Raw genomic sequence first — 27,303 nt, 5'->3', positions numbered from 1 at the left:
TACCAGGGGGCGCCCGCACTCAGCTCCCTAAGAAGTGTGCGGGTACCTAGGTTGAGGTCCTCTCCACAAGAGTGTCCGATTTTCCTGGATTGGGTCGGGGCTCGCTGCTTCTCAGGAGGGAGACAGTCACACCGAGCTGAAGACTTCTGGAATTGCTGATTTTGTTCTCCCCCAAAGCCGGGCGGATATAGAGTAGATCAGAAAGGAGCCCGGAAACTCAGAGCTATCAGTCTCCAGCGCAGAGGCCAAGCCCGGGCGGTGGCGCCTAGAAAACAGATGTGAAGAACGCGCAGGGATGGCCGGGCGTGCGCCCGCCCGTCGTGACCCGGAGGGCCGGGCGGTCAGGTGCACGGAGGCGGGGTTCCTGGCTGACCGCAGGGCCCGGGCGCGCCGGCTGGCGGGGCATTTAAACCCCAGCTGACGCCAAGCCCGGCACGCGCTGGCTCTGCGCCCTCCTCCGTGGTGTCGGCTTCGGGTACCGGCCTGGCAAGATGCGATCCTCCCTGGCCCCGGGTGTGTGGTTCCTCCGCGCCTTCTCCAGGGACAGCTGGTGAGCGGGGCTGGTGGAAGGAGCGGGGCCCTGTCCGAGCAGCTCCCTGCCGGCCGGGATCGCTCGGGTCTGGACGTACCGGGGAAGTGCGTGTGCGGAGACCAGGCGTGGTCGCCCTGGGGTGGAGTCGGGTCTCGGGGTGGGGGTTAGAGGGTTCTGGTCCGATCTGGCGCCAGTCTGGAAAGTTGCTGACACACAGACCCTACCGACTCCACGTTCGCCCAGACTTCCCGGTGGCCCCGGGCGGGCGGGGGCGGGAAGGAATGGGCTGCGTGCCTAGAGGCTCCATCCTTTCCGTTGGCCGTCCCTACCTCCAAACACGTGCACAGGCTGTGATATCTCCAGGGTGCCTCACTTTCTTATCTGAACGCCTGGGGAATCTAGCCTTCCTGGCAGGGAAACAGGCCAGGGAGTGGTGGCCAGGGAGTTGTTAAGGAGCCCTTTTAGTTTGTTTTATCCTTTGGGTAACACAGAAGTCAGAGCTCTCTGGTTCCTGGCCCCAAGAGACATAATCAGACAAGGGCATGTTTCTGTGAGCAGAGCTGCTTTCTGCTCCACAGCTGAGTGGTCACCCCAAACCGGTAAGCCGGCTTTCAAAGCAGCTGTCCTCCTGACCACAAGAGGCCACCCACATGCTGGGTGGAGAGCTTTCAGCCACTCTTCATCACAGCAGCTTGGACCAGTGTATTCGGTGTGCACAGGGTTTTTAAAATGTTTTGTTGTCATTTACAAACCATAAAATTTAATGAGATAACCAGATTCCTAGCTTCTCTTCAAAAACAGATGATACACCAGTACTCTAAATTAAATTAATAGGAACCTCCTTTAAATAAGCAGATAATTTTAGGTTGATCAGTTTGGCCTGGTTATAAAACTGAAAGGCTTTCATTCCCAGCCCCGAATCCTGAACAGGTGAGGACACTTAATTGCCCCAGGCACTTTGAATTGGTGACTGTAGGCATCCCATCAACCTTCTTCATTCATTTAGATTATTTATGTGGTCCTTTTTGAATTTAGAACCTTTAAGTTTTTTTCTTCAGAAAGAAATAGAATCATGAATTGATATGAACCTGTGATAACCATTTTATTTCATTCTTAATGAAGGAACTAGTATATGTTATAATTGGATTGAAAGAGAACCCAGAGAAGGAGAGTGGAGTTACTGTTAAATTGGTGTGAACTTTCTGGTTTATATAATGAGGAAAAGTCTGGACATGGATGGTGGTGATAGTTACATATCATTATGAATGTCCTTAATGTCACTGAATTTTTCCATTTACAAATGGTTTAATTGGGAAATTTTATGTTATTTTTACTACAGGTTTTAAAAGCATAATCCAAATAATATAATCATTTGTAGGTCAAGATTATTAAGGTCATACTTTTTCCCACAAGTTGAGGTGGAAGACTTGAAGTTGTCTCATTTAAAGACATATTTTTATATGACTTATCAGTGAGCTACCACTTCAAAAATTATAAAATAGCTCAAAGTCATTAAAAAAAAAGAATCAGGATAAATGAAAGACTAGATTAAGATAACTTTAGATGGATATCCTCTCTATAATACATAGTCCTTTGTTTTTCTCTAAAGACTCCTATTTTGATGGCAAAATAATAATTGCAAAGAAAGATTAATGATCACAAAATAAAGTTGATCTCATTAGATTTGATTTCATTCTTTATATAGGTACAACAAGAGTGTTAATTAACCAGATAAGTCATGTTAAATTTTCATTGCTGAAAGTTTGCATAGGGAATTTTAGATTGAGCTTTTAAAAGGCTTTTTATGGGCTGAGGATGTAGTTCAGTTGCTAGAGTGTCTGGCATGCACAAAGCCCTGGGTTCTATCTTCAGCACCTTATAAAACTAGGTGTGGTGGTACATGCCTGTATTCCCAGCATTAGGGAGGCAGAGGCAAGAGGATCAGAAGTTCAAGGTCATCTCTGTCTACACAGTGAGTTAGAGACCAGCCTGGGCTACATAAGACCCTGTCTAAAAATAACTAAATGGCCTTTTATTATTTATTGTTTTAAGATTAGGAAGCTATGCCAAGAAACTGTCCTTACCAGATTTTACCTGTTGTATCTATAAATTTGGTCAAATCCTCTTTCTCAAGGTCTTCAAAATATCTTAAAGCTCATGAGCCTTCCTGAATGACCTTCCTCAGCCTGTAAGTCTAGGAGCCCAGTAAGCCGCTTTTCTTGGGAGTGTTCTATTAGTGTTGGCTTCATACAGTGAGCCTTAGTTCCTTTAAAAGAACTGGTTATGTCATTAAATGGGCATCCTTGTCAAATATATTACTGGCAAGACTTTGGTTACATAACCAATTTTTAAATATTCCCTGTTTAAAAACAATAAGAAAGGAGATTCTTATTGAACCTTTGTAAACAAACATATCATCATGAAAAATAAAACTCAATGAAAGTTTCTGAATTCTGAGAGGTTAGATAATGAAAATTAGGTACTTAATAATATTCCATTTCAGTTTACAAAAGTATGAAGTCTACAGCATTGTTATCAGTTATGGATCACCTATCAGGAAAGAGAAAGGTCTTCCTCATACTGAGGTCCTAAAAATACTATGACAACATGTCAAGCATAAAGGACAGTCATCCCTCATCAGTTCATTTAGTCCTATAATTCTGGTCCTCCAAATCTTGGAATTGAAATTCTGGAGCCCATCCTTTCTTGACTTGTCCTGAGAATGCCTAACTCAGTTCACTAGTATGTTTTGAAAATTGTCTACATGTCACCATCAAAACCTGTGCCTGAAAGTTAAGTGCTTGGTGCAATGCTTTTCTGATTGTCGATTAAAAACAAATAAAATAAAAACAATATTCCATAGCTGCCTTTAGGAAGATTCAGAGCAAAACAAAAACTATTTGCAGATGGCAGGTGGTTTAAGATTGTGGTTATTACTGATAATTTTCAAGTCAACAGTCTGAAGAAAATTTTTTTCTCCTATAATACACTAAACAAAAGGAAACTAATGCAAACAACAAAAATCCTTAGTGTCCAAAAACACAAGCCTAATGTCAAACAAAACAATTAATATTGATTGCATCAGCTTACAAAAATAGATAAACATTTTATTTTCAGAGGAAACACCTTAAGATATAACATGAAAATTCAAAGACATTACAGAACATACCAAGAATTCCAACAAACAAGTAAGTTTGGAGTAAGTCCCTGAACATTTGTATTTTAAGGAAACTGTATAGATAAGTCTGATGTGCATTCATAGGTGAAATTCAGTGGCCTGGAAGATGCTAGATTCAAAATAAGTAGAGTTGTTCCCCAAGTAACATGTTAACAGGTAACTGAAATCATGACAGGTAACACTGCTTATTGTCAAAGCACCACCAGGGTGTTGATCAATAGAAACAGGACATCCAAGCTTTGTGGTGCAGGCCTATAGTCCCAGCTACAAGAGGCTAAAGCAGGAGGATTGCAAGTTCAAGGCCAGCTTGGGCAAGTTATCAAGACTTTGTCTCAAAAATAAAAAGTGATTAAGTGGTAGATGCTTACCTAGCATGTGCATGGCTCTAGGTTCACTCTCTAAGTACCACAAACAAACAAAATCCCACTCATGGACTGGAGGGCGTTCAGAAATCTATAGAAATTCTCATATGAAAATTTCTGAAATATTTGTATGAATAATAGCATTTTACCTATATAAATTCACCTATTTAAAGTTTATTTTATCTTATTTGACAGCTAGTCTCATGCTAGGAATTGATCAACATAGCAAATGAACCCTTGCTAGTTTCAGCACCTGTCTTTTTAAAAGGTGAAAGGAGAAATTTCGGTTTTTTTCCATGGACTGTTTTTTCAAATAATATGACAAAATTCATCAAAACTGATTCTGTCTTGGCAAAAGTTTTAAGACAGTTTCTTTTTTCCAAGTTTTTGTTTGCATCTACTCTAATCCAAGGCAAGTCACAGTTCTGTTCTATAAGCCTACACATTCACCCATTCAGATTTTTTTATACTCTTCATATTATTTTGGAACAATTAATTGTTTTACTTAATGATAACATTTCTTTTTCCCTTTGTAAACAGTAAGACATCTCATAACCATGCTAGGCAAGTACTCTACCAGCTAAGCTACATCCATAGCCCCACTTGCACATTTCTTAAGTATGAATCTAGTCCATTCTCCAACATCCCCAAAGTCCAAGACATACAAACATGGTTAATTTTGTGATGCCTCAGTTTTCTTATCAGAAGAAGCCAGGTGGTTGTTGAGGATAAATATGACAGCACATGTCAACATGGTTAACTCTTGTGGCCAGTGGTGGGTTCTTGAGAGATGTTGTTTCCTGATCAGGGTAGGTTTGGATTCCCCTCCAGCCCTAAATGGAATGTAGTTCAGTAATGTGTTATTGCACTGAACTCTTAGGCCTGCCAAGACAGTGAAGACCTGGTCCTACCTTCTTTGAACTAAAAGTAAAGCTGGAGAAGAACTGTGTACACATAAATCAGCAATCTTGTTTTTATTTATTTACTTTTTATACTGCTAGTGATTGAGCCCAGGGCGTTGTGCATGCCAGGCAAGTGTCACAGCACTGAGCTACATTCCCCAGTGCAAGTAAGCAATTCTTTTTTGTAGAAGGCACTGCTACATGCACTGAGTGCCAAAGGGCAATGCTTCATATGTACTGCCTTTCAGAAGTCAGAGGTATTGATTTTGACAAAAGCTACTTCATTAAGCATATTTGACTACCTGGGATATTAAGGATTAGAGGTGTAAATTGCTTGACATACAGGAAACATGCTGTAAATGGTGGCTTTTATAGTCATTATTAGTGATATTATTACAAGTGGATGTTAAGCTGATTCACATTTCCTGTGCTAAACAATATGTAGGCCGAGGTGAGACTTGAAGTCTGAAATAAACGGTGTAAAACTCACTACTTTCAGATGTCTCCAAGGAGAGCATTGAAATTAAAGTGAAGAAGTAGAGAACCCTGGGCTCTTCATAAGATTGTTGTGAGATTTAAATGAGGTAGTACACATCAAGTATTTACATTGATACCTAATTAGATTTCAGCACAGGGAAACCATCATCTATTGACTGTCACTTTTCATGCAACTTTGTACCAGGTATTGTTAATTTGTATTTTTTTAAAAACTGCAAGAGTAGTTTTCCCATTGGGCCTATGGATAAAATGAGGTACTGAGAAGTTCCAGAGTTTGTCTGGCATTAATTATGTAGCTGGTAAGTGACTGAGCTGAAGTTTGACCAAGGTCAGTCTGACTCCCAAGACTCCACTGTTTCCCTGTTAGCATGTGAGTGGGATAAAGATCACACTGCCTTTGACCTTAGACACATCGATTTCTCTGAGGTTGCATTTCTTCAACTACAAGGGGGAAGTAACCGTGTACCTATTTCTCAAGAGTTTTGGTGAAATTACACGAGGAGCTATTGAAAGAGTGTAGCACAAGGCCTAGTATTCTGGGAATTTTCAAGGTGCTTGAAATGTCTGTGGCTGAAGGGATTCATCCCCGTGAGGTGAGAAGTTAGCCTTTGACTTGGGGTTGAATACAGACTGGTGATGTGGAGCTCCGGCCAGCAGGAGTGTGCCATGCAAGGGAGCAGTCCTTTGGATGGGAATCAGGGCAGGTGACACTGGGTGTGAGGAGGCAGTTCCATTCAAATGTAGTCAGAGTTTGGAGTTTACTCCCAGTAAGCATCAACTCCTTCTCCTGTCAAGACTGGCTTGTCCTTTCCTTAGCATTTCTGAGCCACTCAAAGCCCAGAGGGTCCCTAGCCCTGGGCTTACCCAATTCTCTGCCTTCTGTGCCAATGCCTATGTGGGCATTTCTGGGGGCAGCTGGCAGCATGGGCATCTTTCCAGAGAGATGACTGTGGCTGCTGCTTATAGGGTTGGGTGCATTTCCTGGGGCCTTGTGAGGGGGAAGTAGTTCAGGAGGGAGCAGGGTGGCACAGGAGCTGGATGAGCAGGAATGGGTGTGGAGGGGTGATATATTTGACAGGCAGGAGGAACAGGAGCCGAGGACTCCCACACTGCCTCTGTTTTCCTCACACCCTGATATTCCCATGGGAGCTAGGCAATTCCATGGCTGACTACACATGGTTCTGTACTCTGTAGTTGGCTGGGAAGACAGAAAAGAAAAGCATTCAAAGCACACTGAGATATTGCCTGTGTCAGATACTCTCACATTTACCTAATCCTCATGACAATCTTGTGCACAAGTTTATTATTTTGTTTAATTTTTTTAGTGCATGTGGATGTGTGTGCACGATGTGTGCAGATGCATGCACTCTCACACGCCATATGCAAAAATCATCAGATGTCCTCCTGGATCATTCTTCCACCTTATTTCCCTAAGATATTCTCTCATTGAGCCTGGAGCTCCCCATTTTGAGGGTTAGACTACCTGATCAGGGAACCCTAGAAATTCTATCTCTACCTTCCCCTGAGCCCTTGGACTATAGGCATGCATCCCCATTCCTGGCTTTTACATAGGTACTGGGGCTTGAGCTCAGGTCTTCCTGCTTGTATAGCAAGGACTCTTACCTGCTAAGCCCCTATCCTCTTATTTTAAAGACCAAACAGACTTTGGAAGTTAAATAAGTAGTCCAAGCCACAGTAAGTATCAGAACCAGAAATAAGGACTCAACTTCTTTTGGCCTATGCAGTGTCTTTCCCTCTTCTGTGGTGAGTGGCCTGGGATCAAATCTGAGCCCAAGACACTGCCTCTTCTTTTATCTTAGTCTCTGATTCCTGCAAAGAGATATTTGGCAAGGACAACAGAAAGTGCTTGAGGAAAGCTGTGATGGACAGAGCTGCTGTGAAAAGGAATAAGGGATATTGGAAGCTAGATTCATCTTCCTGTTACCTCCAAGCCATGCATGTGACCCTGTAGATCCCTTCCCCCATCCCCTTGTGATTGTAGCTCATCACAGCTACTTTCTGCTTCCTCTTTCATCCCACTATTTCCTCTTTCCTTCCTTAAAAGCCAGACCAGTGTGCATCCCAGTGACTTGAGAGGGCTACCTTGCCCAGTATCCATGGGGTATTCTAGGAAGCAGCAAGAGCTTTGGACTTCTCTGCACCATTGACCAAGGCCTTACTCAGTCAAGCTGTGCCAATAGAGTAATGAGGCCTGAGCAAGGCAATCTCAGTGTAACACCAGTACAAGGGCACAGAGCTGGGGGGTGGGGGCAGGCAGCAAACAGGTCTACTGAATGCCATGTGTCTAATTCCTGTCCTGTACTTGGACTGGATACTTGCACAGAGAGATGGAGTTGACTTAGGGGTCCAAAAGCCTTCCCAAATAAGGAACCATTGGCTTATAGACATAGGAACCCAGAACATTCTAAAAGAAGCTAATGATTAAGATGGTCTTTTTTTTATATATTTGAGAAGAAAACTGAGTGGTAGAATCCTGAGTGCTCAGAAAGAATAAAAAGACAGGTCAAATGTAATAAACATGAGGGGGTACAATTTTATGGAGTTTAGAAGACTTGGCCAACAGGGGCGGGGTCCCTGAAGCCAGACCCCTGCCATCTGATTGTAACTAAGTTGGTATGTAAGGGAAGGACTGTGATGGATGGTAATGATGCTCTTCTTTCTGGTCTCTGGCTCATGCCTTGGACCCTGAATCCTTCCTGCTCAGAAAAGGCTGAGGCCGAGGTCAGACCTCCAGAGGGTCCTGGGAGGAAACCCATCATCTTAACTTCCTGGACAAAACTATGGCTCGACGATCACCACTACACTCCCACCCATGCCATCCACATAGCCTTTGTTCAGAAGAGACTGGACATTACACTTGTTGGCCAGCTAAGCTCTGAGTCAACTCAGTTTCTGAGCAAGCACTCATGACCAGCTAGCGGGAGGGAATAAGAAACATGGAACTCCATGGGCCTGCTCCCTGTCCCAAGAAAGCTTCAAGCTCAGAGGCTCGCCCAGACCTGGCCTACCCCTGCCTGCTCTTGTATGCTGCAGACCTAGCTCAGAATTCTGTCCCTAGGGAATCTGCCCTTGGCTGAGCCTTCTCCACCAGGATATCTTCTGGTGTCATTGGAGAGTTTGGCAGAGGGTGGGGATGGTAGCGCTGTCACCATTGGGCCTGGCCTGGCTCTTATTGTGCCCAGCCTTTATCCTTTTTAGAACTTCTGACCTCAGAACAGTCACACCCATGAACAGGTCACCAGGTTCATTACCTCAGGGGAAGTGCCAAGGACATCTGTAGCCACAGCCAGCTCACCTGTTATAGATTTTCCTGGGTAGTCCCAGGTTGAAGCAGAGGCAGGGGTCAGTCAGTGCAGGAGTTGAAGACCCATTGGCTATTAGTGGTGGTCAGGACTGTCAGCAAAGTAGTTACAGTACAAGGGAGATGTAGGGGACAGCGGTGACTGAGGAGAGGGAACTGATTCTCTAAGATCACAAACACTCGGCCATATGGGGTCCTGATGTTTGCTTGTTGTGCGGAAGTAACAATCAGTATTTAGGAGGTGGCATTATTTATTATAATCTGTTGACACTTTGGGACATACTGTTCCCTGTTCCTACCCCAGAATCATTCTTAGTGCAAAGTCTTAACAAAATCAATAAAGCTATTATCGAGGTCCTTCGAAAAAATTAGTTGGGTTGTCAGCTAATAGTTAAGAGATAGCTAGTCCCCCTCCCTATCTAACTTGGTTATTCAATAACCAGTATCTGGTGGGGAAGGTGGGACTCTAAGAAATACTACCTCTTGCTAACAAAGACTTAGAGGGTCATGGGGCAGCTAGCCCTACCTGGAACCATCTGGGGGCCTTGCCTGCCACCGTCTGTTGACCCTTGGCCTGCTTGCCTAGCCTGGCCCTGCACCAGAGCTGTCCTTCTCTTCATAGCTGTGCGGGTTTCTCCCCCTCCCCACCCTGCCCTGGTCCCATTGTGAGGCCTCTTGGTTGGTGGGGGAAGTGCTGTGAAAAGAGAAGTGAAAAATACAGGTCCTGCCTGCTATAGGAGCGACCAGCTGTCAGGCCTGTGAGTGAGCATGAGTTTGCTCAGCCTCAGCCTAGCCCCACCCTTGACTGGCCCCATGTCCCTAAGTCCCTTTGAATGACAGCACGTGGATTTTTCCCTCAGAACACCTGATAAAGTGGTATGAAAGGAAGACCAGCTAGGAGAGAAACACCAGCCCCAAGTGCCCAGGGTCCAGCCAGTGTTGTGACTTGGAGCTTATTCTTCTGCTCCGGCGGGGGGGGGGGGCCGGGGGGCGCGGGGGGGGGGGGGAGCAAGCAGGAAGTCCCAGAGGAAGCCACACAGCTGAAGAACCCTGACGTCAGTGATCGTGACTTTCCTGCTGAGTTGGGGGTCCTGTTTCTGTTAGAGGCTTGGCAAGCCAAGCCCCTAGAGGAGAGCAGAGCTGAAAAACTCACAGGTCAAATGCCTGTGTGGACCCTGCTGATTCTCTTGTCTGCCCTGAGGGAGTGGAGGGAAGGCCTCAGGATTCCAGAGTCACTTCCCTGGACCACTGTAGGCTCCTCTTAGGGACACCACCCATGTCAGCTAAGGCAGGGTTCCAGAAGCCTCAGGTCTTTATGTCCTTGGAGAACCAGGTATGCATCCTGCAAAAGTGGGTGGAGAGGACCATGCTGACTCCTGCATCTCTACATTCCCCGTGAATGCAGGCCTGGAACTCCCATGGTCCAGAAGAGTTTGATGCCAGGTTTGACTGCTGGAATGGAACAGCAAGGGCTTTCTCCACTCCCCCAGCCCGTCCTCATGTACGAATCTCCAACAACACTACCTTCCATGTTCAAGTGCCCACTGGGAGGTCAAGGAATGATATAAGAACTATAATAGACATTATCTCACTACCCTGTCAGTATCTCTGTGAAAAAGGTTTTTAAAAAAAGAAAGAAAACAATTGGATATGGTGGCACATGCTTTAATCCCAGCACTTGGGAGGCAGAGGTAGGTGGATCACCGTGAGTTCAAGGCCACCCTGAGATTAGAGTAAGACCCTATCTCAAAAACCAAAACCAAAAACAAAAACAAAACCAACAACAACAAAAAACCCACATCTTTTTGCTTTTGCTTGATTCCTAGTCCTTGCTATGTTTTCTTATAGACAACAAATTCTGTTTGGTTTTTGTTTTTTGTTTGATTTTGGTTTTCGAGGTAGGGCTGCACACTAGCCCAGGTTGACCTGGAATTCACTATGTAGTCTCAGGGTGGCCTCGAACTCACAACTATGCTCCTCCCTCTGCCTCCCAAGTGCTGGGATTAAACGCATGTTCCACAACTCTTGGAACAAGTTCTGTTTTGTTGTGGCTTTTTTTCTTTTCCTTTGGTGTGTGTACACAGTATGTATAGTGTGCTATAGAGATGTGTACACCCTTTGTACACACATGTGGAGGCCAGAGGAGGTCAGTGGCTTCCTTTCTCATTCTTCTGCCATATTGCCTCTCATTGAATGTGGACTTCACTGTTTTTTCAGTTAGACTAGCTGACCAGTGAGCCCCAGAAATCCTTCTATCTGCCCTGCCTCAGTACTGGGGTTACAGGCATACATGACCATTGAACTTAAGTCCTCATGCCTGTACAGCAAGGGCTCTTACCCGCTGAGCCATCTCCCCAGCTCCACAAATCCTTGAACTATACCACCTGTGGCAGGGAGGGACTGCATGGCTTCCATATGCAGCTGGCAGGATGGAAAAGCACAGGGACTAGCACCACCCCACAGCGAGGAAGCCTGCTGGGGAAATCCACCCAAGATCAGCAGAGTAGTACCCTGGAGCTGGTCGCTGGCTTCACTTGGCTGAAATCCTAGCTCCCCAGCAGCTTCCCATCTCCCTTGAGTGATAGCCCAATCTCTACCTTTTGCCACACAAGGCCCTGCCTGCCCTGGCCCTACCTCTTCCTAGCCACTCTTCAGCCCTTGGCTTAGTCCCACCTTCCAGATGTCCAGAGCCGTGCAGTGTTCCCAAACAGGCAGTGTTATTTCACGCCTCTGCACCTCTGCTCATGCTGCTTCCTCTTCCCTGGCACAACTCCCTGGCCAGCCCTGGTTGGAGGCTGCCTCCTGCTTAAATTTGAAACCACACCTCTGCTCCCACCCCACTGGGCTTGATGTTGGCCTTCTGTGCACCCGTGTAACATGAGGGTTCCCCGCTTGTATAGCATAGCCACCCAATTCTCCGTGTGTCTCCCCACTGGCCTGTGAACTCCAAGTGGGCAGGATCCCTTTTCCCATTTCTCTTGCTATTGCTGGATTCCTGAGTGAGCAGGAGATAGAAGTGAGAATGGGTAAGAGGCACCCCTCAAAGCCAGCTGCTTTTCCACATCCTAGGCAGAGCACTGGGCTGGAATTAGCTGTGAAGTTCCATCTTCCACCTCTTGCTTTTTGCTATGGTCAGATAGGTACCCTCTCTAAATTCTCTCAGAGAATTCTAGAAATCCTCAAACTTCAAGGCCTAGTCATATGGCAATTGGTAGATCCTGGAAAACTGCTGCCATCAAGCCTTCTGATGTCAATCACTGGGGCAGGCACATGAGGTGTTCCTAGCTGTCCTGTGGAACTGAATTCTCTAGAAGACCTGTGAGATCTACACAGGTGACTTTAGGAGACTGTAGCTATGGAGACTGGGTCAGAGGGCTTAGGGACAGAGTGGGGAGAGAGGGAAGGGAGAGAGAGAGAATATTAGTTTTGAGACTGAATCTCGCTATGTAGTCCAAACTGCTCTCAGATACCCAATCCTCCTGCCTCAGCCTTCTGAGTGCTGGCATTGCAGGTGTGTACCACTATGCCTAGCTTAGTACTTCATTCTTGAAGAAATGGGAAAATAATGAAAAGTTTAAACAAAGTAAATATAAGAGGCATGTATAAATTTATTTATTTTATTTATTTGAGAGAAAGAGTGAGCAAGATGCTCTTGCCACTGTAAATGAACTCCAGGTGCATGTGAAACTTTATACCTCTGCTCTATGTAGGTACTAAGGAACTGAACTCAGACTTGTATGCTTTGCAATCAAGTGTCTTTGACTACTGAGCCATCTCCTCAGCAATAGTTTTCTTAAGATGATGGAATGGTACAATGGAGAGCATAGAGACAAACTTCTAGTTAGGAAGCTCAAGCTCAGGGCAAAATGAGACAGGTCCTGTAGCCAAACCAAAATTCAGATTTGTAGTAACCCCCTTCATTTCCAAAGAGGTGACCTGCTTTGCTTTGTGACACATTTGGGGCAAGTGAGTTTGGGGTTTGGAGGCAGAGTCCCAGAGAGGGCAGGCTGAGAGCATTTTCTGCCACAGGTTCATGGTGCCAAAGGAGATGAGGGCTCCAGGACCTGCCTACCTTTCTTCCCTCAGCCTTTCCCTTAATGTCTGACCTTTTCTTACAGGCTGTTTTTGTTTTTGTTTTTTTTTTTTGTCTTGCAGATTGAACCCAGGGTCTCAAGCATACTAACTTTGTTCTCTACCACTGAGCTGCACCCCAGCTCCATTCTTAGGTCTTAGTAACTGGCTCCTGGCTGCTGATTGCACCCAGCTGATCCTGTGCTGGCAAAGCAGTGACTCAGGCGGGCACTGCAGTCCCTCCCCCAGGACTCTAGGAGAGGGGACATAGCTGCTGCAACTCGGTGGAAACTGAGGGACACCTGACTGGCCTGGTTTTTCCATCAAGCCAGACCACAAGCTAAGCAGGAGAGAGCATGTGGGAAGTGTGAGCCATGAAGGAAAGAATGATCTTTCTGTCTAGGAGAACTGACCAGCCTGGGGCAAGGAGGAGAGGACTGGGATTCTGTCACCAGCTGTCCCAGCTGAGTCACTACCTGTGGCCAGAGTTCAGTCTGCTGTCTTCTAAGCTCAAGGGATGTATTGACCACACTTTGACAACAGATTCTCCTCTTTAGCTCCCTCCCAGTCCCATCCTTCCTGACATTTAGCACATGATCCCACCTCCCTGTGGCCATACCTGTGTCACGCACTCAGACAAGGAGGCACCTTGGCCTCTGTGGGGCCCCAGAGGGGCTGAGCAGGTGGAAGGTGGCAGGAACAGGGGAGGCACTGCCCACAGAAGTCCTTTGTTCCCAGCTGTCCCTGGCCTCTGCTCCAGGAACTGATGTCTGGAAGAACCTGAAGGTGAAGAGCTGGTGCTGATGAGGCAGCGGGGCTGGGAGAGCCAGCACAGGAAGGGCGCTGCTTCCTTCCAGCTGACTCGGATATCATGTACCCCTGCAGGTTCCGAGGCTACACCCTGCTGCTCACCTTCCTCATTTATACCTGCTATCACATGTCCAGGAAGCCCATCAGCATTGTCAAGGTGAGGCTGGATGATAAGGAAGAATGCAGGATGTGCTAGGCTTGGTAGACAGACTCCTTAGTTAGATGCTCGGGACCGCAGGCCATCACGCCCTGGTGTCCTTTACCATGGTCACTGAGGTTGCTCCCTCCCCATCACTCACTCACTCACTGTTGGTAGCTCTCTCCTCACCCCTCCTCCCAGCAGTGTTTCCCTGTGTGCTCCCTCGAGTTTATCCCCAAAGAGAGCAGAGTTGGTGAGTGTGGGTGAGCCAAGAAGACAGAGGCCATGACCTCTTAGGTCTGCTGTGGCCACCTCCCCCTGTAATCAGCCCCTACTAAAGAAGGTGCTAAAGATCAGAGCATGGACTATGGTGGGAGGTACTGGCAAGTAACGTGCTTCTTGCTTCTCTCTGAGCGGATGTAACTTATGACCTGTGCTATGCATGGCATTGCCTCCCAGAGTCGTCTGCACCAGAACTGCTCAGAGCTGATCACACCTGGTAACGACACACATGGTATCAATGACACCACGTGGTGTAGCTGGACTCCATTTGGTAAGAAGCAGGCTTGTCACTCTTCTCCACTCCCCATTCCCTCCTCCTTTAGAGCCCGAAGGGGCTTCCTGCAGGGGCAGCTGAACAGCCAGCATTCTGTCTCTCCCATCTGCTTCTAGACAAAGATGACTACAAGGAGTTACTGGGGGCTGTGGACAATGCCTTTCTTGTGGCCTATGCCATCGGCATGTTTATCAGGTAAAGAAAGAAACACAGCCCATGTCCACTGGGGTGTGGGTTCAGAGCTGCTGCCTCCTCTGACTAACCTGGGGCTGCAGGCTGAGGTGAGGCAGCTGAGAGCCCCTCCAGGCAGGAATGAGGCAGGACTCCAGCACAGGTCTTCAGCCTATAGCCAGCCCTCTTTCCTTACCACAGCCACCATAGCACTCCTCCACCTGGCAGACTCGCCTGCAAGCTGACTCACTCAGATGGCAGTATTGGTGGTATGGATGAGGGGTCCCTAAGCACAGTCCTAGACAGAGACTCCTTGGGAGAGACCACCAAGTGCTGTCTAAACTCCACAGACAGCATGATTCTCACATAGCAAGCACCGAGCTTGCTGCTGGGAATCACAAATGGATAGGGCAGGGTGTGGCTTTCAGAGAGCTCCCAGTCTCATGGGGTGACCCATGGGCCAGCAGCTAATTGCAAGATACTGAGGTGCTTCTAGGACAGAGGTGACTGCTGAGTAGTAGTTCTGTGCAAACTGGGATTAGAGAAGAGAAAGCTTCTTGAGGAGATGAGCCTTGAGCTGTGAAGAACTGTGGCTCTGGCAGTGCAGAAGAGACCCAGGCCGGAGTTGCCACTGAGCACCACAAGGCTAGTGGGAACAGCCTGGTGTGTAGGTGGAACTGTTCTCAGTGTTAGCAGAGTCAAGAGAGGCAACAGCAAGAGACAGAGCTAATGGATGAGGTCTCTGGCAGCGGTCACTTGCACTAGGCTGAGAGCTAATGAAGGATTTACTTCAGGTAGATCACTCTAGAGTGATGCTAAGATGGGTTTTAAGGGGACAGGAACGGTCATAGCAAGGAGCCAATCTTGAGGAGCTTGAGGAAAGCTGGCGGTTCAGGGGTTTCAGCAAAGTGAAAAGCAGAGGAGGAATTCAGTTTTAGTGTGCTCAGTTTCCATTGCTTTGGGGACATCCAAATAAAGCTATCCAGAGACAATGTGGGTATGATCCTGAAGTGGGGGGACAGATGGAGACTAAAGATGCAGTTAAACCTGTGAGTGTTATGTAAGGCTTTTCTGAGAAGAAATGACAGGGTATGGTCAGCTGAGGAGGAACATAGGCCACAGGATCACAGGCATGGTGGGCAGTACCACAGAGAGCAGAGGAGCCTAGAAGTGGGGGCTGAGGTCAGCCCTGGCATGTGGCAACTGGAGGTGGCTTCAGCACAGTGGGGGGGGGGGTAACAGGTGACCATGGAAACTAACTTCAAATCCGCCTCTGTCTGCTCTAGTGGAATTTTTGGGGAGCGGCTCCCCCTCCGTTACTATCTTTCAACTGGAATGGTGCTCAGTGGCCTCTTCACCTCCCTCTTTGGCCTGGGGTATTTCTGGAGTATCCACATGCTCTGGTACTTCGTGCTAATCCAGGTATGGATGTTCTTCTGGCACTTGGCCTTTTTTTTGTTTCCTCTCACAGAAAGGACCCTGGCCTCTACCCTTCCCTGGCCATCCCCAGGTCAGAGCAGATGGGGACCCAGCCTCCTTGCTTCCAGTCCCTACCTCCTTCTGTCACCCTGCACAAGGTCCTACTTCCCACCCCTGAAAGCCATGTACTACTACTGGCTCAGTAAGTCTGCCTTGGGTACTACACTGAGGCCACTTCAGATGCACAAAAGGGTTGGTCTCAGCTCAAATGTTCTTGAGCTACAGAAGCCAGCTCGTGACATTGGAGTGTGTGTGGACATGCGAGGGAAGGAAGGGCAAGACTTGCAGTATGGGGTGTGGAGGGCCCTTTGGACATGACATTGAACCTCCTCCACCCAGGGCAGTTGAGCAGGGAGCCAACCCAGGCTTGCTGTCACCCTCCCTCACTGCCTTTCTCTCTCCTGCAGATCTGCAATGGACTTGTCCAGACCACAGGCTGGCCCTCCGTGGTGGCCTGTGTCGGCAACTGGTTCGGGAAGGGGAAGTGAGTGTGTGAGGGAGTGGAAAGGACCCCAGAAGGGTAGGGCTCCCTAAAGGCCTCTGGTGCACATTCACAAGAAATGATTAGAAAGTGTCGAGTCTCACCTGATGAGAGGAAAATGTCTCTCAGGCTAAAGAGCAGTGGGTTTTTTTTGTTTTGTTTTGTTTTGTTTTGTTTTTCAAGGTAGGGTCTCACTCTAGCCCAGGCTGACCTGGAATTCACTATGGAGTCTCAGGGTGGCCTCGAACTCATGGCAATCCTCTACCTCTGCCTCCCGAGTGCTGGGATTAAAGGTGTGCGCCACCACGCCTGTCTAGAAGAGCAGTGGTTTTTTTGTTTGTTTTGCTTTTGTTTTGAGAGAGAGAAAGGCAGATAGAGAGACAGAGAGAATGGGCACATCATAGGCCTCCAGCCACTGCAAACAAACTCCAGATGCATATGCCACCTTGTGCCATCTGGCTTACATGGGTACTGGGGAGTCGAACCTGGGTCCTTAGGCTTAGCAAGCAAGCACCTTAACCACTAAGCCATCTTTCCAGCCCCTGTTTTGTTTTGTTTTGTTTTGAAGAAAGTAGGGGGAGAGAATGGGCACAACAGGACCTCCAGCCACTGCAAATGAGCTCCAGATACATATGCCACCTTGTGCATCTAGCTTATGTGGGTTCTAGGGAATTGAACCTGAGTCCTTTGGCTTTGCAGGCAAGTGCCTTAACCACTAAGCAATATCTCTAGCCCAGCAGTACTGTTTTCCCATTGATGAGGATAATCCACATGTTAGTTACACATTATAATAGATTAATTTCAATTTCCATTTTTTTTTTTGAGGCAGGGTATCACTGTAGCCCAGGCTGATCTAGAACTTATTCTGTAGTCCAAGTTGGCCTCAAACTCACAGAGATCCTCTAACCTCAGCATCCCAGTGCTAGGATTAAAGGCATAAACCCTCACACCTGACCAAATTTCCATTATTGAATAAAGACAAAAGGCCTCTACAATGCTTTGTTTTCTTGGACTACCTTTTGTTAAGGGGGAAAAGATTGCCTCTGATTCTCACCCTCTGTGCTGTCAAATTCTTGGTTATGGGGGTTGTCCCATAGGTAATAGAGTGTTTTACACCATCCATAGCATCTCATGATTAGATGTCAGTAGCAAAACCCAAATTGTAACAATCACAGTCTCTACATATCACCATATGTCCCCTGGGGACAGAATCCTCTGTGGCTGAGGACCATTTCTTTAAAGTGAAATTGAGGGGCAAAAGAAAGGAAAGAATGGTGTTTTCATTTCTGTGTAGTGAGAGCTTCTACCTGCTTGCTCAGGTTGTTAGCTAAAGGCAGGGGACCCAAGTCATGCTGTCACCTGCAGGACACCAGCAGTCTCCCCTTGCTCACTGAGCAGCTCTGTGTGTCTGTGAATGGCCACGTCCTGGTGGTTACAGGCAGCCAGCCTTTGGACTTGGCTGGGCAGTTACTTTTTCTGTCCTTTTCTTCCCTTAAGGCGAGGGTTCATCATGGGCATCTGGAATTCCCATACATCTGTGGGCAACATCCTGGGGTCACTGATCGCTGGCATCTGGGTGAATCAGCAGTGGGGCCTGTCATTTATTGTGCCTGGCATCATCACTGCTGCCATGGGTATCATCACCTTTCTCTTCCTCATCGAATGTGAGTAGACACCAACTCCTCACACTCCACAGTCATGTTAGTGGGAAGAAATAGCTGGATATGCCACAAAGATTACTGGTCGTGAGGTTGGAGGACCAGCTGTGTGTGTCTGAGCAAAGCATTACCTACTCCACAGGCTTTCTGAGGGGTTAAGGCGGACAATGTACTCAAGATGCTTGACAAGGAGTAGGTGCTCAGCTAATTAGTTGTGCCTCTTACAGCTAGTGCAGACTGCTGCTCTTTCCCATTCTCTGACAGTCCTGTGAGTTGGCAAAGCCAGATGTTAATAGCCACTCTGTAGTCCAAGAGGCAGTAGTGACATAGTTGTGAGGAGCTGCTGGGAGGCTACAAGGGACCTAGAGGGCTAGCTTGCTGCACCGGTTTAGACTCAGTGTAGAGTAAGAGCTAACCTGTTGAGAAGGGTGTTTGTTTTTAACTCTAGATCCAGAAGATGTGGACTGCACCCCTCCACAGCACCATGTGAGTGTGACTACCATATCTAACCTGCTTCCCCGCTGCATCACAGGGGCGGGATCCAGAGAGGGCTGCAAGGTGGAGGAGGAAGCTGTGGCCATCCAGTGCCTTCATGGACCCAGTGCTGGGCTTTTTTGTTAGCTCCCCTACAACTGATGGGCCTGGAAGCCCTTTCTCACTGGGGCCATCCCTCTAGCTGGGAGAGGTGGTACCTGGCCATGCCCACAAGGAGGGCACATCCCCTCTGCTCAGGATGACCAAGAAAAAGATCAGGACAGCCCTGAAGATCCTGGAAATGGTCCTTACACGAACAGAGAGAGCAACATGGAGACCACAGCCAGCTGCTCCAAGGAGCAGGGCCCCGAGCCTGAAGCCATCAGCTTTCTGGGAGCACTCAAGATCCCGGTGAGAAATTCATGGGATGAAGGGAAGAGTTTCTAGAGTTTTCCTCTCTGTATCAAGAGATGGATGCTGTGAATGAGTAGTTTCCAGAATTTCTTTACAGGAGATGGGTAGCCTGCTTGGGGGAGGGCTGTATGGGAGACCTGACTTGACATGGCATTGAGCATCAGGCATACCAAGTGTGTATTTGAGTTTGCTTTGTGTGGGGGTGATGACAGTCATGAGCCCCTTGTGGGCCTCCACTGGACCAAGACTATCTCACACCCTTTCCATTGTGCTTCCCAGGGTGTGATTGAGTTCTCTTTGTGTCTGCTCTTTGCCAAGCTGGTCAGCTATACCTTCCTTTACTGGCTGCCCCTCTACATCTTCAATGTGGGTAAGTCCAAGGGGAAGGGTCTTTGAGGAGGCCAAGGCCACTGTTGGAGAGGATGCTGTCTTGGTGCTGTGTATGATCCAGAACACTGGCGAGATTCCTGCTCAACCTCTCTTAGGATGGGAGAGGTTGGCTTAGCTACTGCTTCAAGTGAGAAACTGAGCCCCATGCACCACCCCCTAGATCCTGTCTTCAGCTACCTGCTAAGCTGGGCATTAGGGGCATAGAGTTCTGCCCTGCATCCCTCCCTTCTCCAGCCTGAGTGTAGGCTGCTTGGCTCACAGGTGAGTGGAGGTGTGCTTTGAACACCTCCTTTAGCTTAAGGAAGAGGCCCGGTAAGCTTATCCTGTGTATTCTATAGAGCCAGACCCTGGTAGTAACCACAGTACTCTTCTTCAAAGGGCCTTCATGGGGAATGATGATGTCCTTGTGCTAGGGTCTCCCAGGCTGTACTGGGAGAACTACCCAGTACTGTATACATGAGGAGAGATTTCTTTTATGGCTGAAAAAGCCTTTTGGATCCACATGGGCGCAAAGTCTCTACTTTTTCATAAGTGGGGATGACACTACCCAGGAGCAGCCTGCTCCACCTTTCTGCCCCCATGAGCCTAAGAGCTTCATTTCTTAACCAGGACCTCCTGCAAGGGCTGCTCCATGCCCTCTCAGCCCCAGGGAGGGCCAACTGCTGCCCTGCCACACACATGCTGTGCACTGGAGACCAGACAGGAGACCATGGTGATTAGTCACAGCCAGATCTCAAGCTATAGCTTGCCCTATAGCGCTACATGAGGGTCTCCTCACTGTGACAGTGCCGGGTCAGTTTCATAGACACTGTAGGTCTTTGTTTTGTGGCGTTGGTGTTGACTTCAGAGTATGAATCAGCCTTGGGGGTGGGGCTGCAAGTCAAGCTTCTGGATGTTCCCTTTTTTAAAACCAAAGTCCCCATCTTCTGCAGGGCTCCTCCTGGCTCTGGGCATTAACAGAAACTTGAGGTGGCTGTGAAGAGTCCCTAGTGAGGCTTCTACTAGGTCAGTGGTTGGGCAAGGAAGTGGCTGCTTAGGCTGATACTTGCTAAGAACCACTGCACTTCAGGAGAACAATCTAGAGAGGCCTTTAGGGGCTGGGTCCCAGGCCTCCAGCAGAGGGGCTGTTCTGGAAGGTCAAGGTCATCCTGCAGGGGAAGAAGGGAGTACAGCTCGGGTGGAGACAGATAGGGCATGTCCCAAACTGCTGCATACTCATTCTGTGGCCCTAGTAAATCACTGTGCCAGGGCCCTCAGTTCTGGGGAGGTGACTGGGCTGTACCCCATCCTGTGGGGATTCTTCTCATTGTCACACTCAAGAAGTTCTCTCTGAGCCCTGGATGTCTGTTTTGATGTTTTCCACAGCTCACTTTGGTGCCAAGGAGGCTGGGGACCTATCCACACTCTTTGATGTTGGTGGCATTATAGGTGAGGCCCTGCCCTGTTCCAATACATTGCCTTTCTTGCTATGTTTTAGAAAGAACAGATTCAGGGGCTGGGGAGATGGCTCAGTGGTTAAAAAAAGACTAGATCCAGCAGGTCATGACCTGAGTAGGAGGCTCCTGAGGGGAAAGGCTTCCTGGTATACTTTCATTTCTGCTTCTACCCAGTTGAGTGGGCCTTGGAAAGATGGCCTTTGTGTTTGGTTTCTGGAATGATGGATGTAGCAGAAGGCTGCAGAGGAAGAGGTCTTTCTTGATGCCAGGCCACAACTGTACAGGGTGATGGAACAAAGCTGGATGGCAGATGAGGGATGGGACGATCTTGTTAGGGACAGTGTGTGAGTGAGCATATGTTCCAGGTGGCATCATGGCAGGGCTCATCTCTGACTACACCAATGGCAGGGCCACCACTTGCTGCATTATGCTGATCTTGGCTGCCCCCATGGTAAGTATAGGCTCAAGGGCAAAGTGTGTGGACTTGTGAGCAGGTGCATGTTCATTTCTACATTTATTTATATGGCTGTCTTTACATATGTACATTTCAGTGTACATATGGGGGGGAGGTGTCATCAAAGATGTCAGGCCCCTTGGAAAGAGACTAGGACAGAGAATTCCAGAAAGGGGTGGATAATTATTTGGCTGTTGTGGTGAAGAGGGACACCTACCTACTTCCAAAGTTCTTTTTTTTTGTTTTTTTTTGTTTTGTTTTGTTTTTCGAGGTAGGGTCTCACTCTGGCTCAGGCTGACCTGGAATTCACTATGTAGTCTCAGGGTGGCCTCGAACTCTCGGCGATCCTCCTACCTCTGCCTCCCGAGTGCTGGGATTAAAGGCGTGCGCCACCACGCCCGGCTCTTCCAAAGTTCTTGACCAAGGAAAAGGAAAGAGATTAAGGATAGACATGAGAAAATACTTTAGTGGGGAAATTATAGAGCCAGGCATGGTGTGACAGGCCTACAACACTTGGGAGGTAGGCGGAGGCAGAAGAATCAGAAGTTCAAGGTTTTTATCAGTTACAGAGACCATCCTATGTTACATAACAGTCTCAAAAACAATGGGAGGTATGGGCTGGGGAGATGGCTTAGCAGTTAAGGTGCTTGCCTGTGAAGCCAGAGGACCCATTTTTGATTCCCCAGTACCTATGTAAGCCAGATGCACAAGGTGACACATGCATCTGGAATTCATTTGCAGTTGACTAGAGGCCCCGGCATGCCCATGCTCCTTATTTATCTGTATCTCAAATAAATAAAATAAGTGGGAGGTGGAATTATAGATTACCATGGCTTAGATGGTTCAACCTTGAGATATTGACAAGGCGAGGGGACTAAGGTGACATCTGCAGTTTCAGAGTAGGCCAGAGCTGTTCCAGATTTCAGGGCTGTGGACCCCCAAGGGGAAGTCAGGCTATAACTTTGCCCCTTCCATCTCTTCTTCCAGATGTTCCTGTACAATTACATTGGCCAGAATGGAATTACCAGCTCCATAGGTGAGGAGGTGATACAAATCCCACTATGCCAGTGGAAAGAAAGGCTCTGCCTTGGGGACTTCATAAGGTGGGTGTGGGACCACAGCCTGGAGCTACATGTACCCCCTCATCTCTAATACCCCATTTCTGCTGCTGTCCCAGTGATGCTGATTATCTGTGGTGTCCTGGTCAATGGCCCTTATGCACTCATCACCACAGCGGTCTCTGCTGACCTGGTAAGTGGGCCACTCCAGGACCCCAAGCTGCTGTGTGCTTCCGTCCATATACCCATCTTCTTTGTTCCCTCTCCTGTCTCAGAGAACCACCATGGGCCTCTTTCCTCTCAAATCCAGGCCCTCACCACCACTCTCCCTGAATCAGCTTTCTCCTAGTGCTGGTCTTGTTCAGTGGTATTGCTCAGCTCAGGCCTCCCTGCTCTGTTCTATCTACTCTCCCCAGGGCACCCACAAGAGTCTGAAGGGCAATGCCAAGGCCCTGTCTACTGTCACAGCCATCATTGACGGCACTGGCTCCATAGGTATGTAACTGAACTTCAAAGATGACCTGCAGCCTTGTCTTGGGTAGACCCCTTCGTGTGCTGTCCGAGGTGGACTGGGCTAGTGAGGACCATCCTCTCATGACACTGTGCTCTGTACAGGTGCTGCTCTGGGGCCCCTGCTGGCTGGACTCATTTCCCCTACAGGCTGGAACAATGTCTTCTACATGCTCATCTCTGCCGACATCCTGGCCTGCTTGGTAAGAAGTCTTGAGGTACACAGATGGCTACTGGGGGATGGTTTTCCTCTCCAGATTAGAACCGTGGCATCCAAAGCATTAGGTCTTCTGGGACAGTGAGATGAACAGTAGTTGCCCTTTGCTCAGAATAACTGCCTCTTGGGGGACCCCTCCCTGAAACCTCTCAGCTACCTGTCATGGTTCAGCTAACCTTGGAAGCTGTTTACTATTGCTTATGGTGCCTTGGATTCCCCACAGCTCCTCTGCCGATTGGTATACAAAGAGATCCTGGCTTGGAAGGTGTCTCGGAGCAGAAGCAGTGGGTGAGTGCATGGGTAGCAGAGGCCTCCCATCCCAACCTCACTTCTTTTGGGAACCTGCCAAGTGCTTAGTTACCAACACCTAGTCTGAGACTGATCCAGTCCTGAGCCAGCCCACCCTGGTGTGCTGTGTGGAACCCCAGCCCAGCTCTGCTAATCTGACTTCTATTGTCCCCATGTGTCTCCATAGCTCTAGTCTGGCCCTAACCCACCCGCGATAGTATTTTCCTCAAGTCCCATGATTTTTGTGAGTATTCAAGTCTGTGCCTAATGTGCCATCAGAATGTTGGCTGCATGCAAATCATCCCTCCTCTGGTGTGATTGTTTCTATTTCCTTGGGAGCCATGCCCTGAGACTCAAGCTGGGCAGAGCATAGTGCTAGCAAAGTGTCTCCCAAAGGGTCCGAGATGTCACAGAAGTGGCAGCCTCACCCCGAGGGACAGCATTAGGGCTTTGGACACACCCCTAAGACAGAGGGGACAGAGATTGGGAATCATTTTTACTCTGAACTCAGGATGAGGTACAAGTGCCTCCTGAAGGTCAGAAACCAAGGTCATCTGGCCCCTCTGCCTAGGGTGTACAGCAAAGGGCAAGTATCAATCAGAGCCTCTGAAAAAGACTGAATCAAGTGTTGGTGGCTCTCCTGGTGTGCTGTGGTGGTGGGTGTGGAAGAGACATGCAAAGACCAGTGGCTAAGTTGGGCTGGTCAGAGGCTGAGGAGCTGGTGGTTGGGTGACTGTCCCTGGGGCCTTTCTGGCTCTCCTCTGGCAGAAATGGCTTACTATTGAGGAGGTGGTGGAGCCTGAATCTGGGCTGCATGGTGAATAGAAGAAGCTGCCTCGGGGGTCATGGTAATGCTCAGTATCTGGAGAAACACTTCTACTTTAGAAGGGCATCATGCAAAGAGAAAAACTGGAAGTAGGAAGCACTACTGTAAGCATGAAGTACTTGCAGGTCCTTCCCACCTTTCCCTGAGAGGCTCCTTCCACCTGCGTTCCCAGGCCAGGCCTGAGGGAAGACTAGGATAGATTAGAGGTAGGAAACAGAAAGAATGAGGTCCAGCCCTGGTAGTTCACCTCTCCACAGTCTGAGAGACAGGTACTCTCACTTAGAGCTGAGGGGTATGTCCTGGCAGGTTTGTGGGGTATCTTGCTTTTCTGAGCACTGCAGCTCTCCCAAGCTGATTCTTGTCTGCAGAAGGCCCATAAGAGGTGTGCGGTGATGTACTGGAGCAGAGAGCTCTAGACTGGGAACTGAACTCCCTGGACAACCCTCGCCTCTCTGCTTGCTCATCCTGAAGACCTTACAAATCCCTGAGTCTCTGCATCCTGGTACAGAAATGAGGATGTTGACTCCCAAATACCAGCAGGGTTGGAGTAAAGCTAAGATGAAATAGGCTCTGTGGTGATTGGTGATACTTTGTGAAGTGGTCCAAAGTGGCAAAAACACTTTGTTGTCTATATTATTCAGGCTGCCCAAGAGGTAAAAGGGAACAAGAGCATATTAAGTTGTTAATTATTTTCCATCCATCTTGTCCTGTTCATGCAGGTATAGGGAAATATGAGGACTTGGTTGGAAGCAAAGCATGGAGGGTCCCAGCTGTGTACCCAAAGCACACTCCATGAACGAGAAGATGCAAATTTCCATTTCAAGGTGAGGTAAAGCCTCCTGATCTAACATCAACCAGCTCAGCCCAGTCCAGCCCAAACCATATTACTGCTAAGGATACAGAAGACTCCATGGAAAGGGATCACCAGACACCAAGCATGGGAAATGGAAGTCTCCAGGGCTGAGCTCTGGATTCTACAAGCAGAAGGGCTGGGGATGAGAGCAAAAAGGAAGAGCATGCTTAGACTCTTGCTTGCTTGTTCAGATTCCAAGAAAGGGCCAAGCCCAGGAAAGGTGTCTTTTTTTCTCATGGTATGTCTTGACTTCTGTCACCGAGCAGCCTGTACCTGCGGGAGGATCTTGTCCTGTTTCAAAGGTGCTGGGCTTCTCTGTCCCTTTGGCCATAAACTAGTCTTCTTTATGTATTTTCCCAAGTTGTACCTTCATCTACCTTTGATTTGATCCTATTGGTGACTTACTTGGCCACTTTGAAGTATTATTGGTGCTCTCACACAGCCAAGGCTAGGGTGGGGCAAGGGAACTGCCTCAGGTACAGAATGTAGGGGAGGCGCTCACTCTTTGATTTCTGAGCTTACCTACCCCCAAAGTTGAGCCCTTGCCTCACCCTGATCTTCAGCCCCGATGATACATCAGTGGACAATGACACTGAGGTCAGTGTTGGGGAATTGGAGGGATTGAGCGCTAACTGAAAACAACAGTGCATGTGTGTTAAACATTTCGAGAAGGGAATGACAGTAGTCACTGGGTATCCACTGCATGCCAGCTCTGCTGTAGGAATAAAGAAGACAGAGGATGCAGGAAAGAACTTACCCCTGAACACAGGTACCAGGTGCCGTGACTGGTTCATTTTAGAGCCTCTGTCTGTAACCCCCTTCCACCCCAAGTCCTGGATTGCCACATGTCAAGCTGACTCCTGGCATTTCTACCTGACTTCTACCAATACAGATTGCCTTTGCCAACTGTGCCTGTGCTTATCCTTGGTAGGGCATACAGGGCACGTGTAGGGTGTCAAAGTGGTGCCACAGGACATACAAAGTTGGAGTTCTGGGGCTATGACAGCTGAAATTCACAGAAGGCATGCTCATAACATGTGGAGCACACTGAAGATACACTAACCCACAGCATCCCAGTAGAAACAATGGCTGTATCAGTTGGGTGCACAGACCTCAGCAGCAAAACAGGCTGAACACCTAGCATTATGTAAGTTTATGTGCCTGACATTTGCTTTGGCTCTGTGATCAGCAGTCAGCCAGCATCTTGACATCCTCAGAATCATGACACATGGTATATGCTCCAAGTTCATGGCACTTCTCTCCAGGCCAGAAAAATGTATCCAAGACAGGCTAAGATGAAACTCTTACTCCTATAAACCACTAGATGGTGACACCATCCCATGGCTGAACCCAGGGTGGCTCTGCATTCCCATCCCACTTCTGAGAAGGGCACATGAGCAGTTTCCTTATTCACTGATTTCCCGGTCAATGAAGGTCAGTGCAAGAGGACTGCTGAGATTTTGAGGCCTTCTCCTTCACAGCTTTAGTCCTTACCAGCTTTCTTCCCATTTGTTAATCTACGACATGATAGTAACATTCTCTTCATAGGATTGGTGAGAAGAGAGAAAAGCATTAAACACACTTATCTCTGTAGGGGATACAGCACAGATAAGAAAATGTTTATTAAAAAAAAAAAAAAACAAGAAAAAAGCCGGGTGTGGTGGTACACACCTTTAATCCCAGTACTTGGGAGGCAGAGGTAGGAGGATCACCGTGAGTTCGGGGCCACCTGAGACTGGAGTGAATTCCAGGTCAGCATGGACTACAGCGAGACCCAACCTTGAAAAACCAAAATAAGAAAAAAAGTACATGGAGATAGTGACCAAAGTTGAGAGCTCTGCTACTCATAAGCCCAGCCCTTAAGGGCTAGGGGATGATTTCAATAACAATGGTAGGAATGAATCTGACACCTTGTGAAGGAGGAATCCATGGACCTTAGATACATCTATAAGGCAGTGAGGGACCATGGAAGAGGGAGGAAAATGGAACATGATCAAGACACATGCTCGCCAGGCTGACAAGTGAGGCATTGCAAAGGATTTGTAAGGCCAGAGCCTGGCTTCAGAGAGGAGGGCTGGAGTGTAGGAGGGGGTGGGAAGATACCCAAAGGCTGGAGGATACCCCACCCAGAGGTCTGCCCTTTTGTACTCACTTCCCATGCTGGCTTCTCAGCCTCCTGCAGCTCTGGGCACTGACTGTTCACTGGAGGCCAGTACCTGCTTTC

At 48.1% G+C, this 27,303-nt stretch overlaps 1 protein-coding gene across 1 annotated transcript; it reads left to right on the top strand.

Moving 5' to 3' along the window:
* Positions 1 to 25,985, top strand: Slc37a2 (solute carrier family 37 member 2). The gene is made up of 18 exons (XM_045146028.1): positions 1 to 550; positions 13,751 to 13,832; positions 14,274 to 14,367; positions 14,487 to 14,565; positions 15,828 to 15,963; positions 16,428 to 16,504; positions 17,999 to 18,165; positions 18,608 to 18,645; positions 18,892 to 19,044; positions 19,327 to 19,417; positions 20,803 to 20,865; positions 21,239 to 21,324; positions 22,315 to 22,363; positions 22,505 to 22,578; positions 22,802 to 22,880; positions 23,001 to 23,098; positions 23,336 to 23,400; positions 24,946 to 25,985. The coding sequence occupies exons 1-18, from the start codon at positions 492 to 494 to the stop codon at positions 24,959 to 24,961; spliced, it is 1,506 nt and encodes a 501-aa protein (XP_045001963.1). The 5' UTR covers positions 1 to 491; the 3' UTR covers positions 24,962 to 25,985.
* The last annotated feature ends 1,318 nt before the right edge of the window (positions 25,986 to 27,303 follow it).

Source organism: Jaculus jaculus, chromosome 3 (assembly GCF_020740685.1).
Source record: "Jaculus jaculus isolate mJacJac1 chromosome 3, mJacJac1.mat.Y.cur, whole genome shotgun sequence".
NCBI classification, from domain to species: Eukaryota; Metazoa; Chordata; class Mammalia; order Rodentia; family Dipodidae; genus Jaculus; species Jaculus jaculus.
The sequence above is the reverse complement of the archived record's forward strand: the minus strand, read 5'-3'. Positions and strand labels throughout refer to the sequence as shown.

Bases quoted from the DNA above. Each gene is read 5' to 3' on its own strand.
- Slc37a2 (XM_045146028.1), top strand. From the start codon at position 492: ATGCGATCCTCCCTGGCCCCGGGTGTGTGGTTCCTCCGCGCCTTCTCC. The intron at 18,646-18,891 runs GTGAGTGTGACT...CCCTCTGCTCAG, and splicing joins GCACCCCTCCACAGCACCAT to GATGACCAAGAAAAAGATCA. The intron at 19,045-19,326 runs GTGAGAAATTCA...TGTGCTTCCCAG, and splicing joins TGGGAGCACTCAAGATCCCG to GGTGTGATTGAGTTCTCTTT.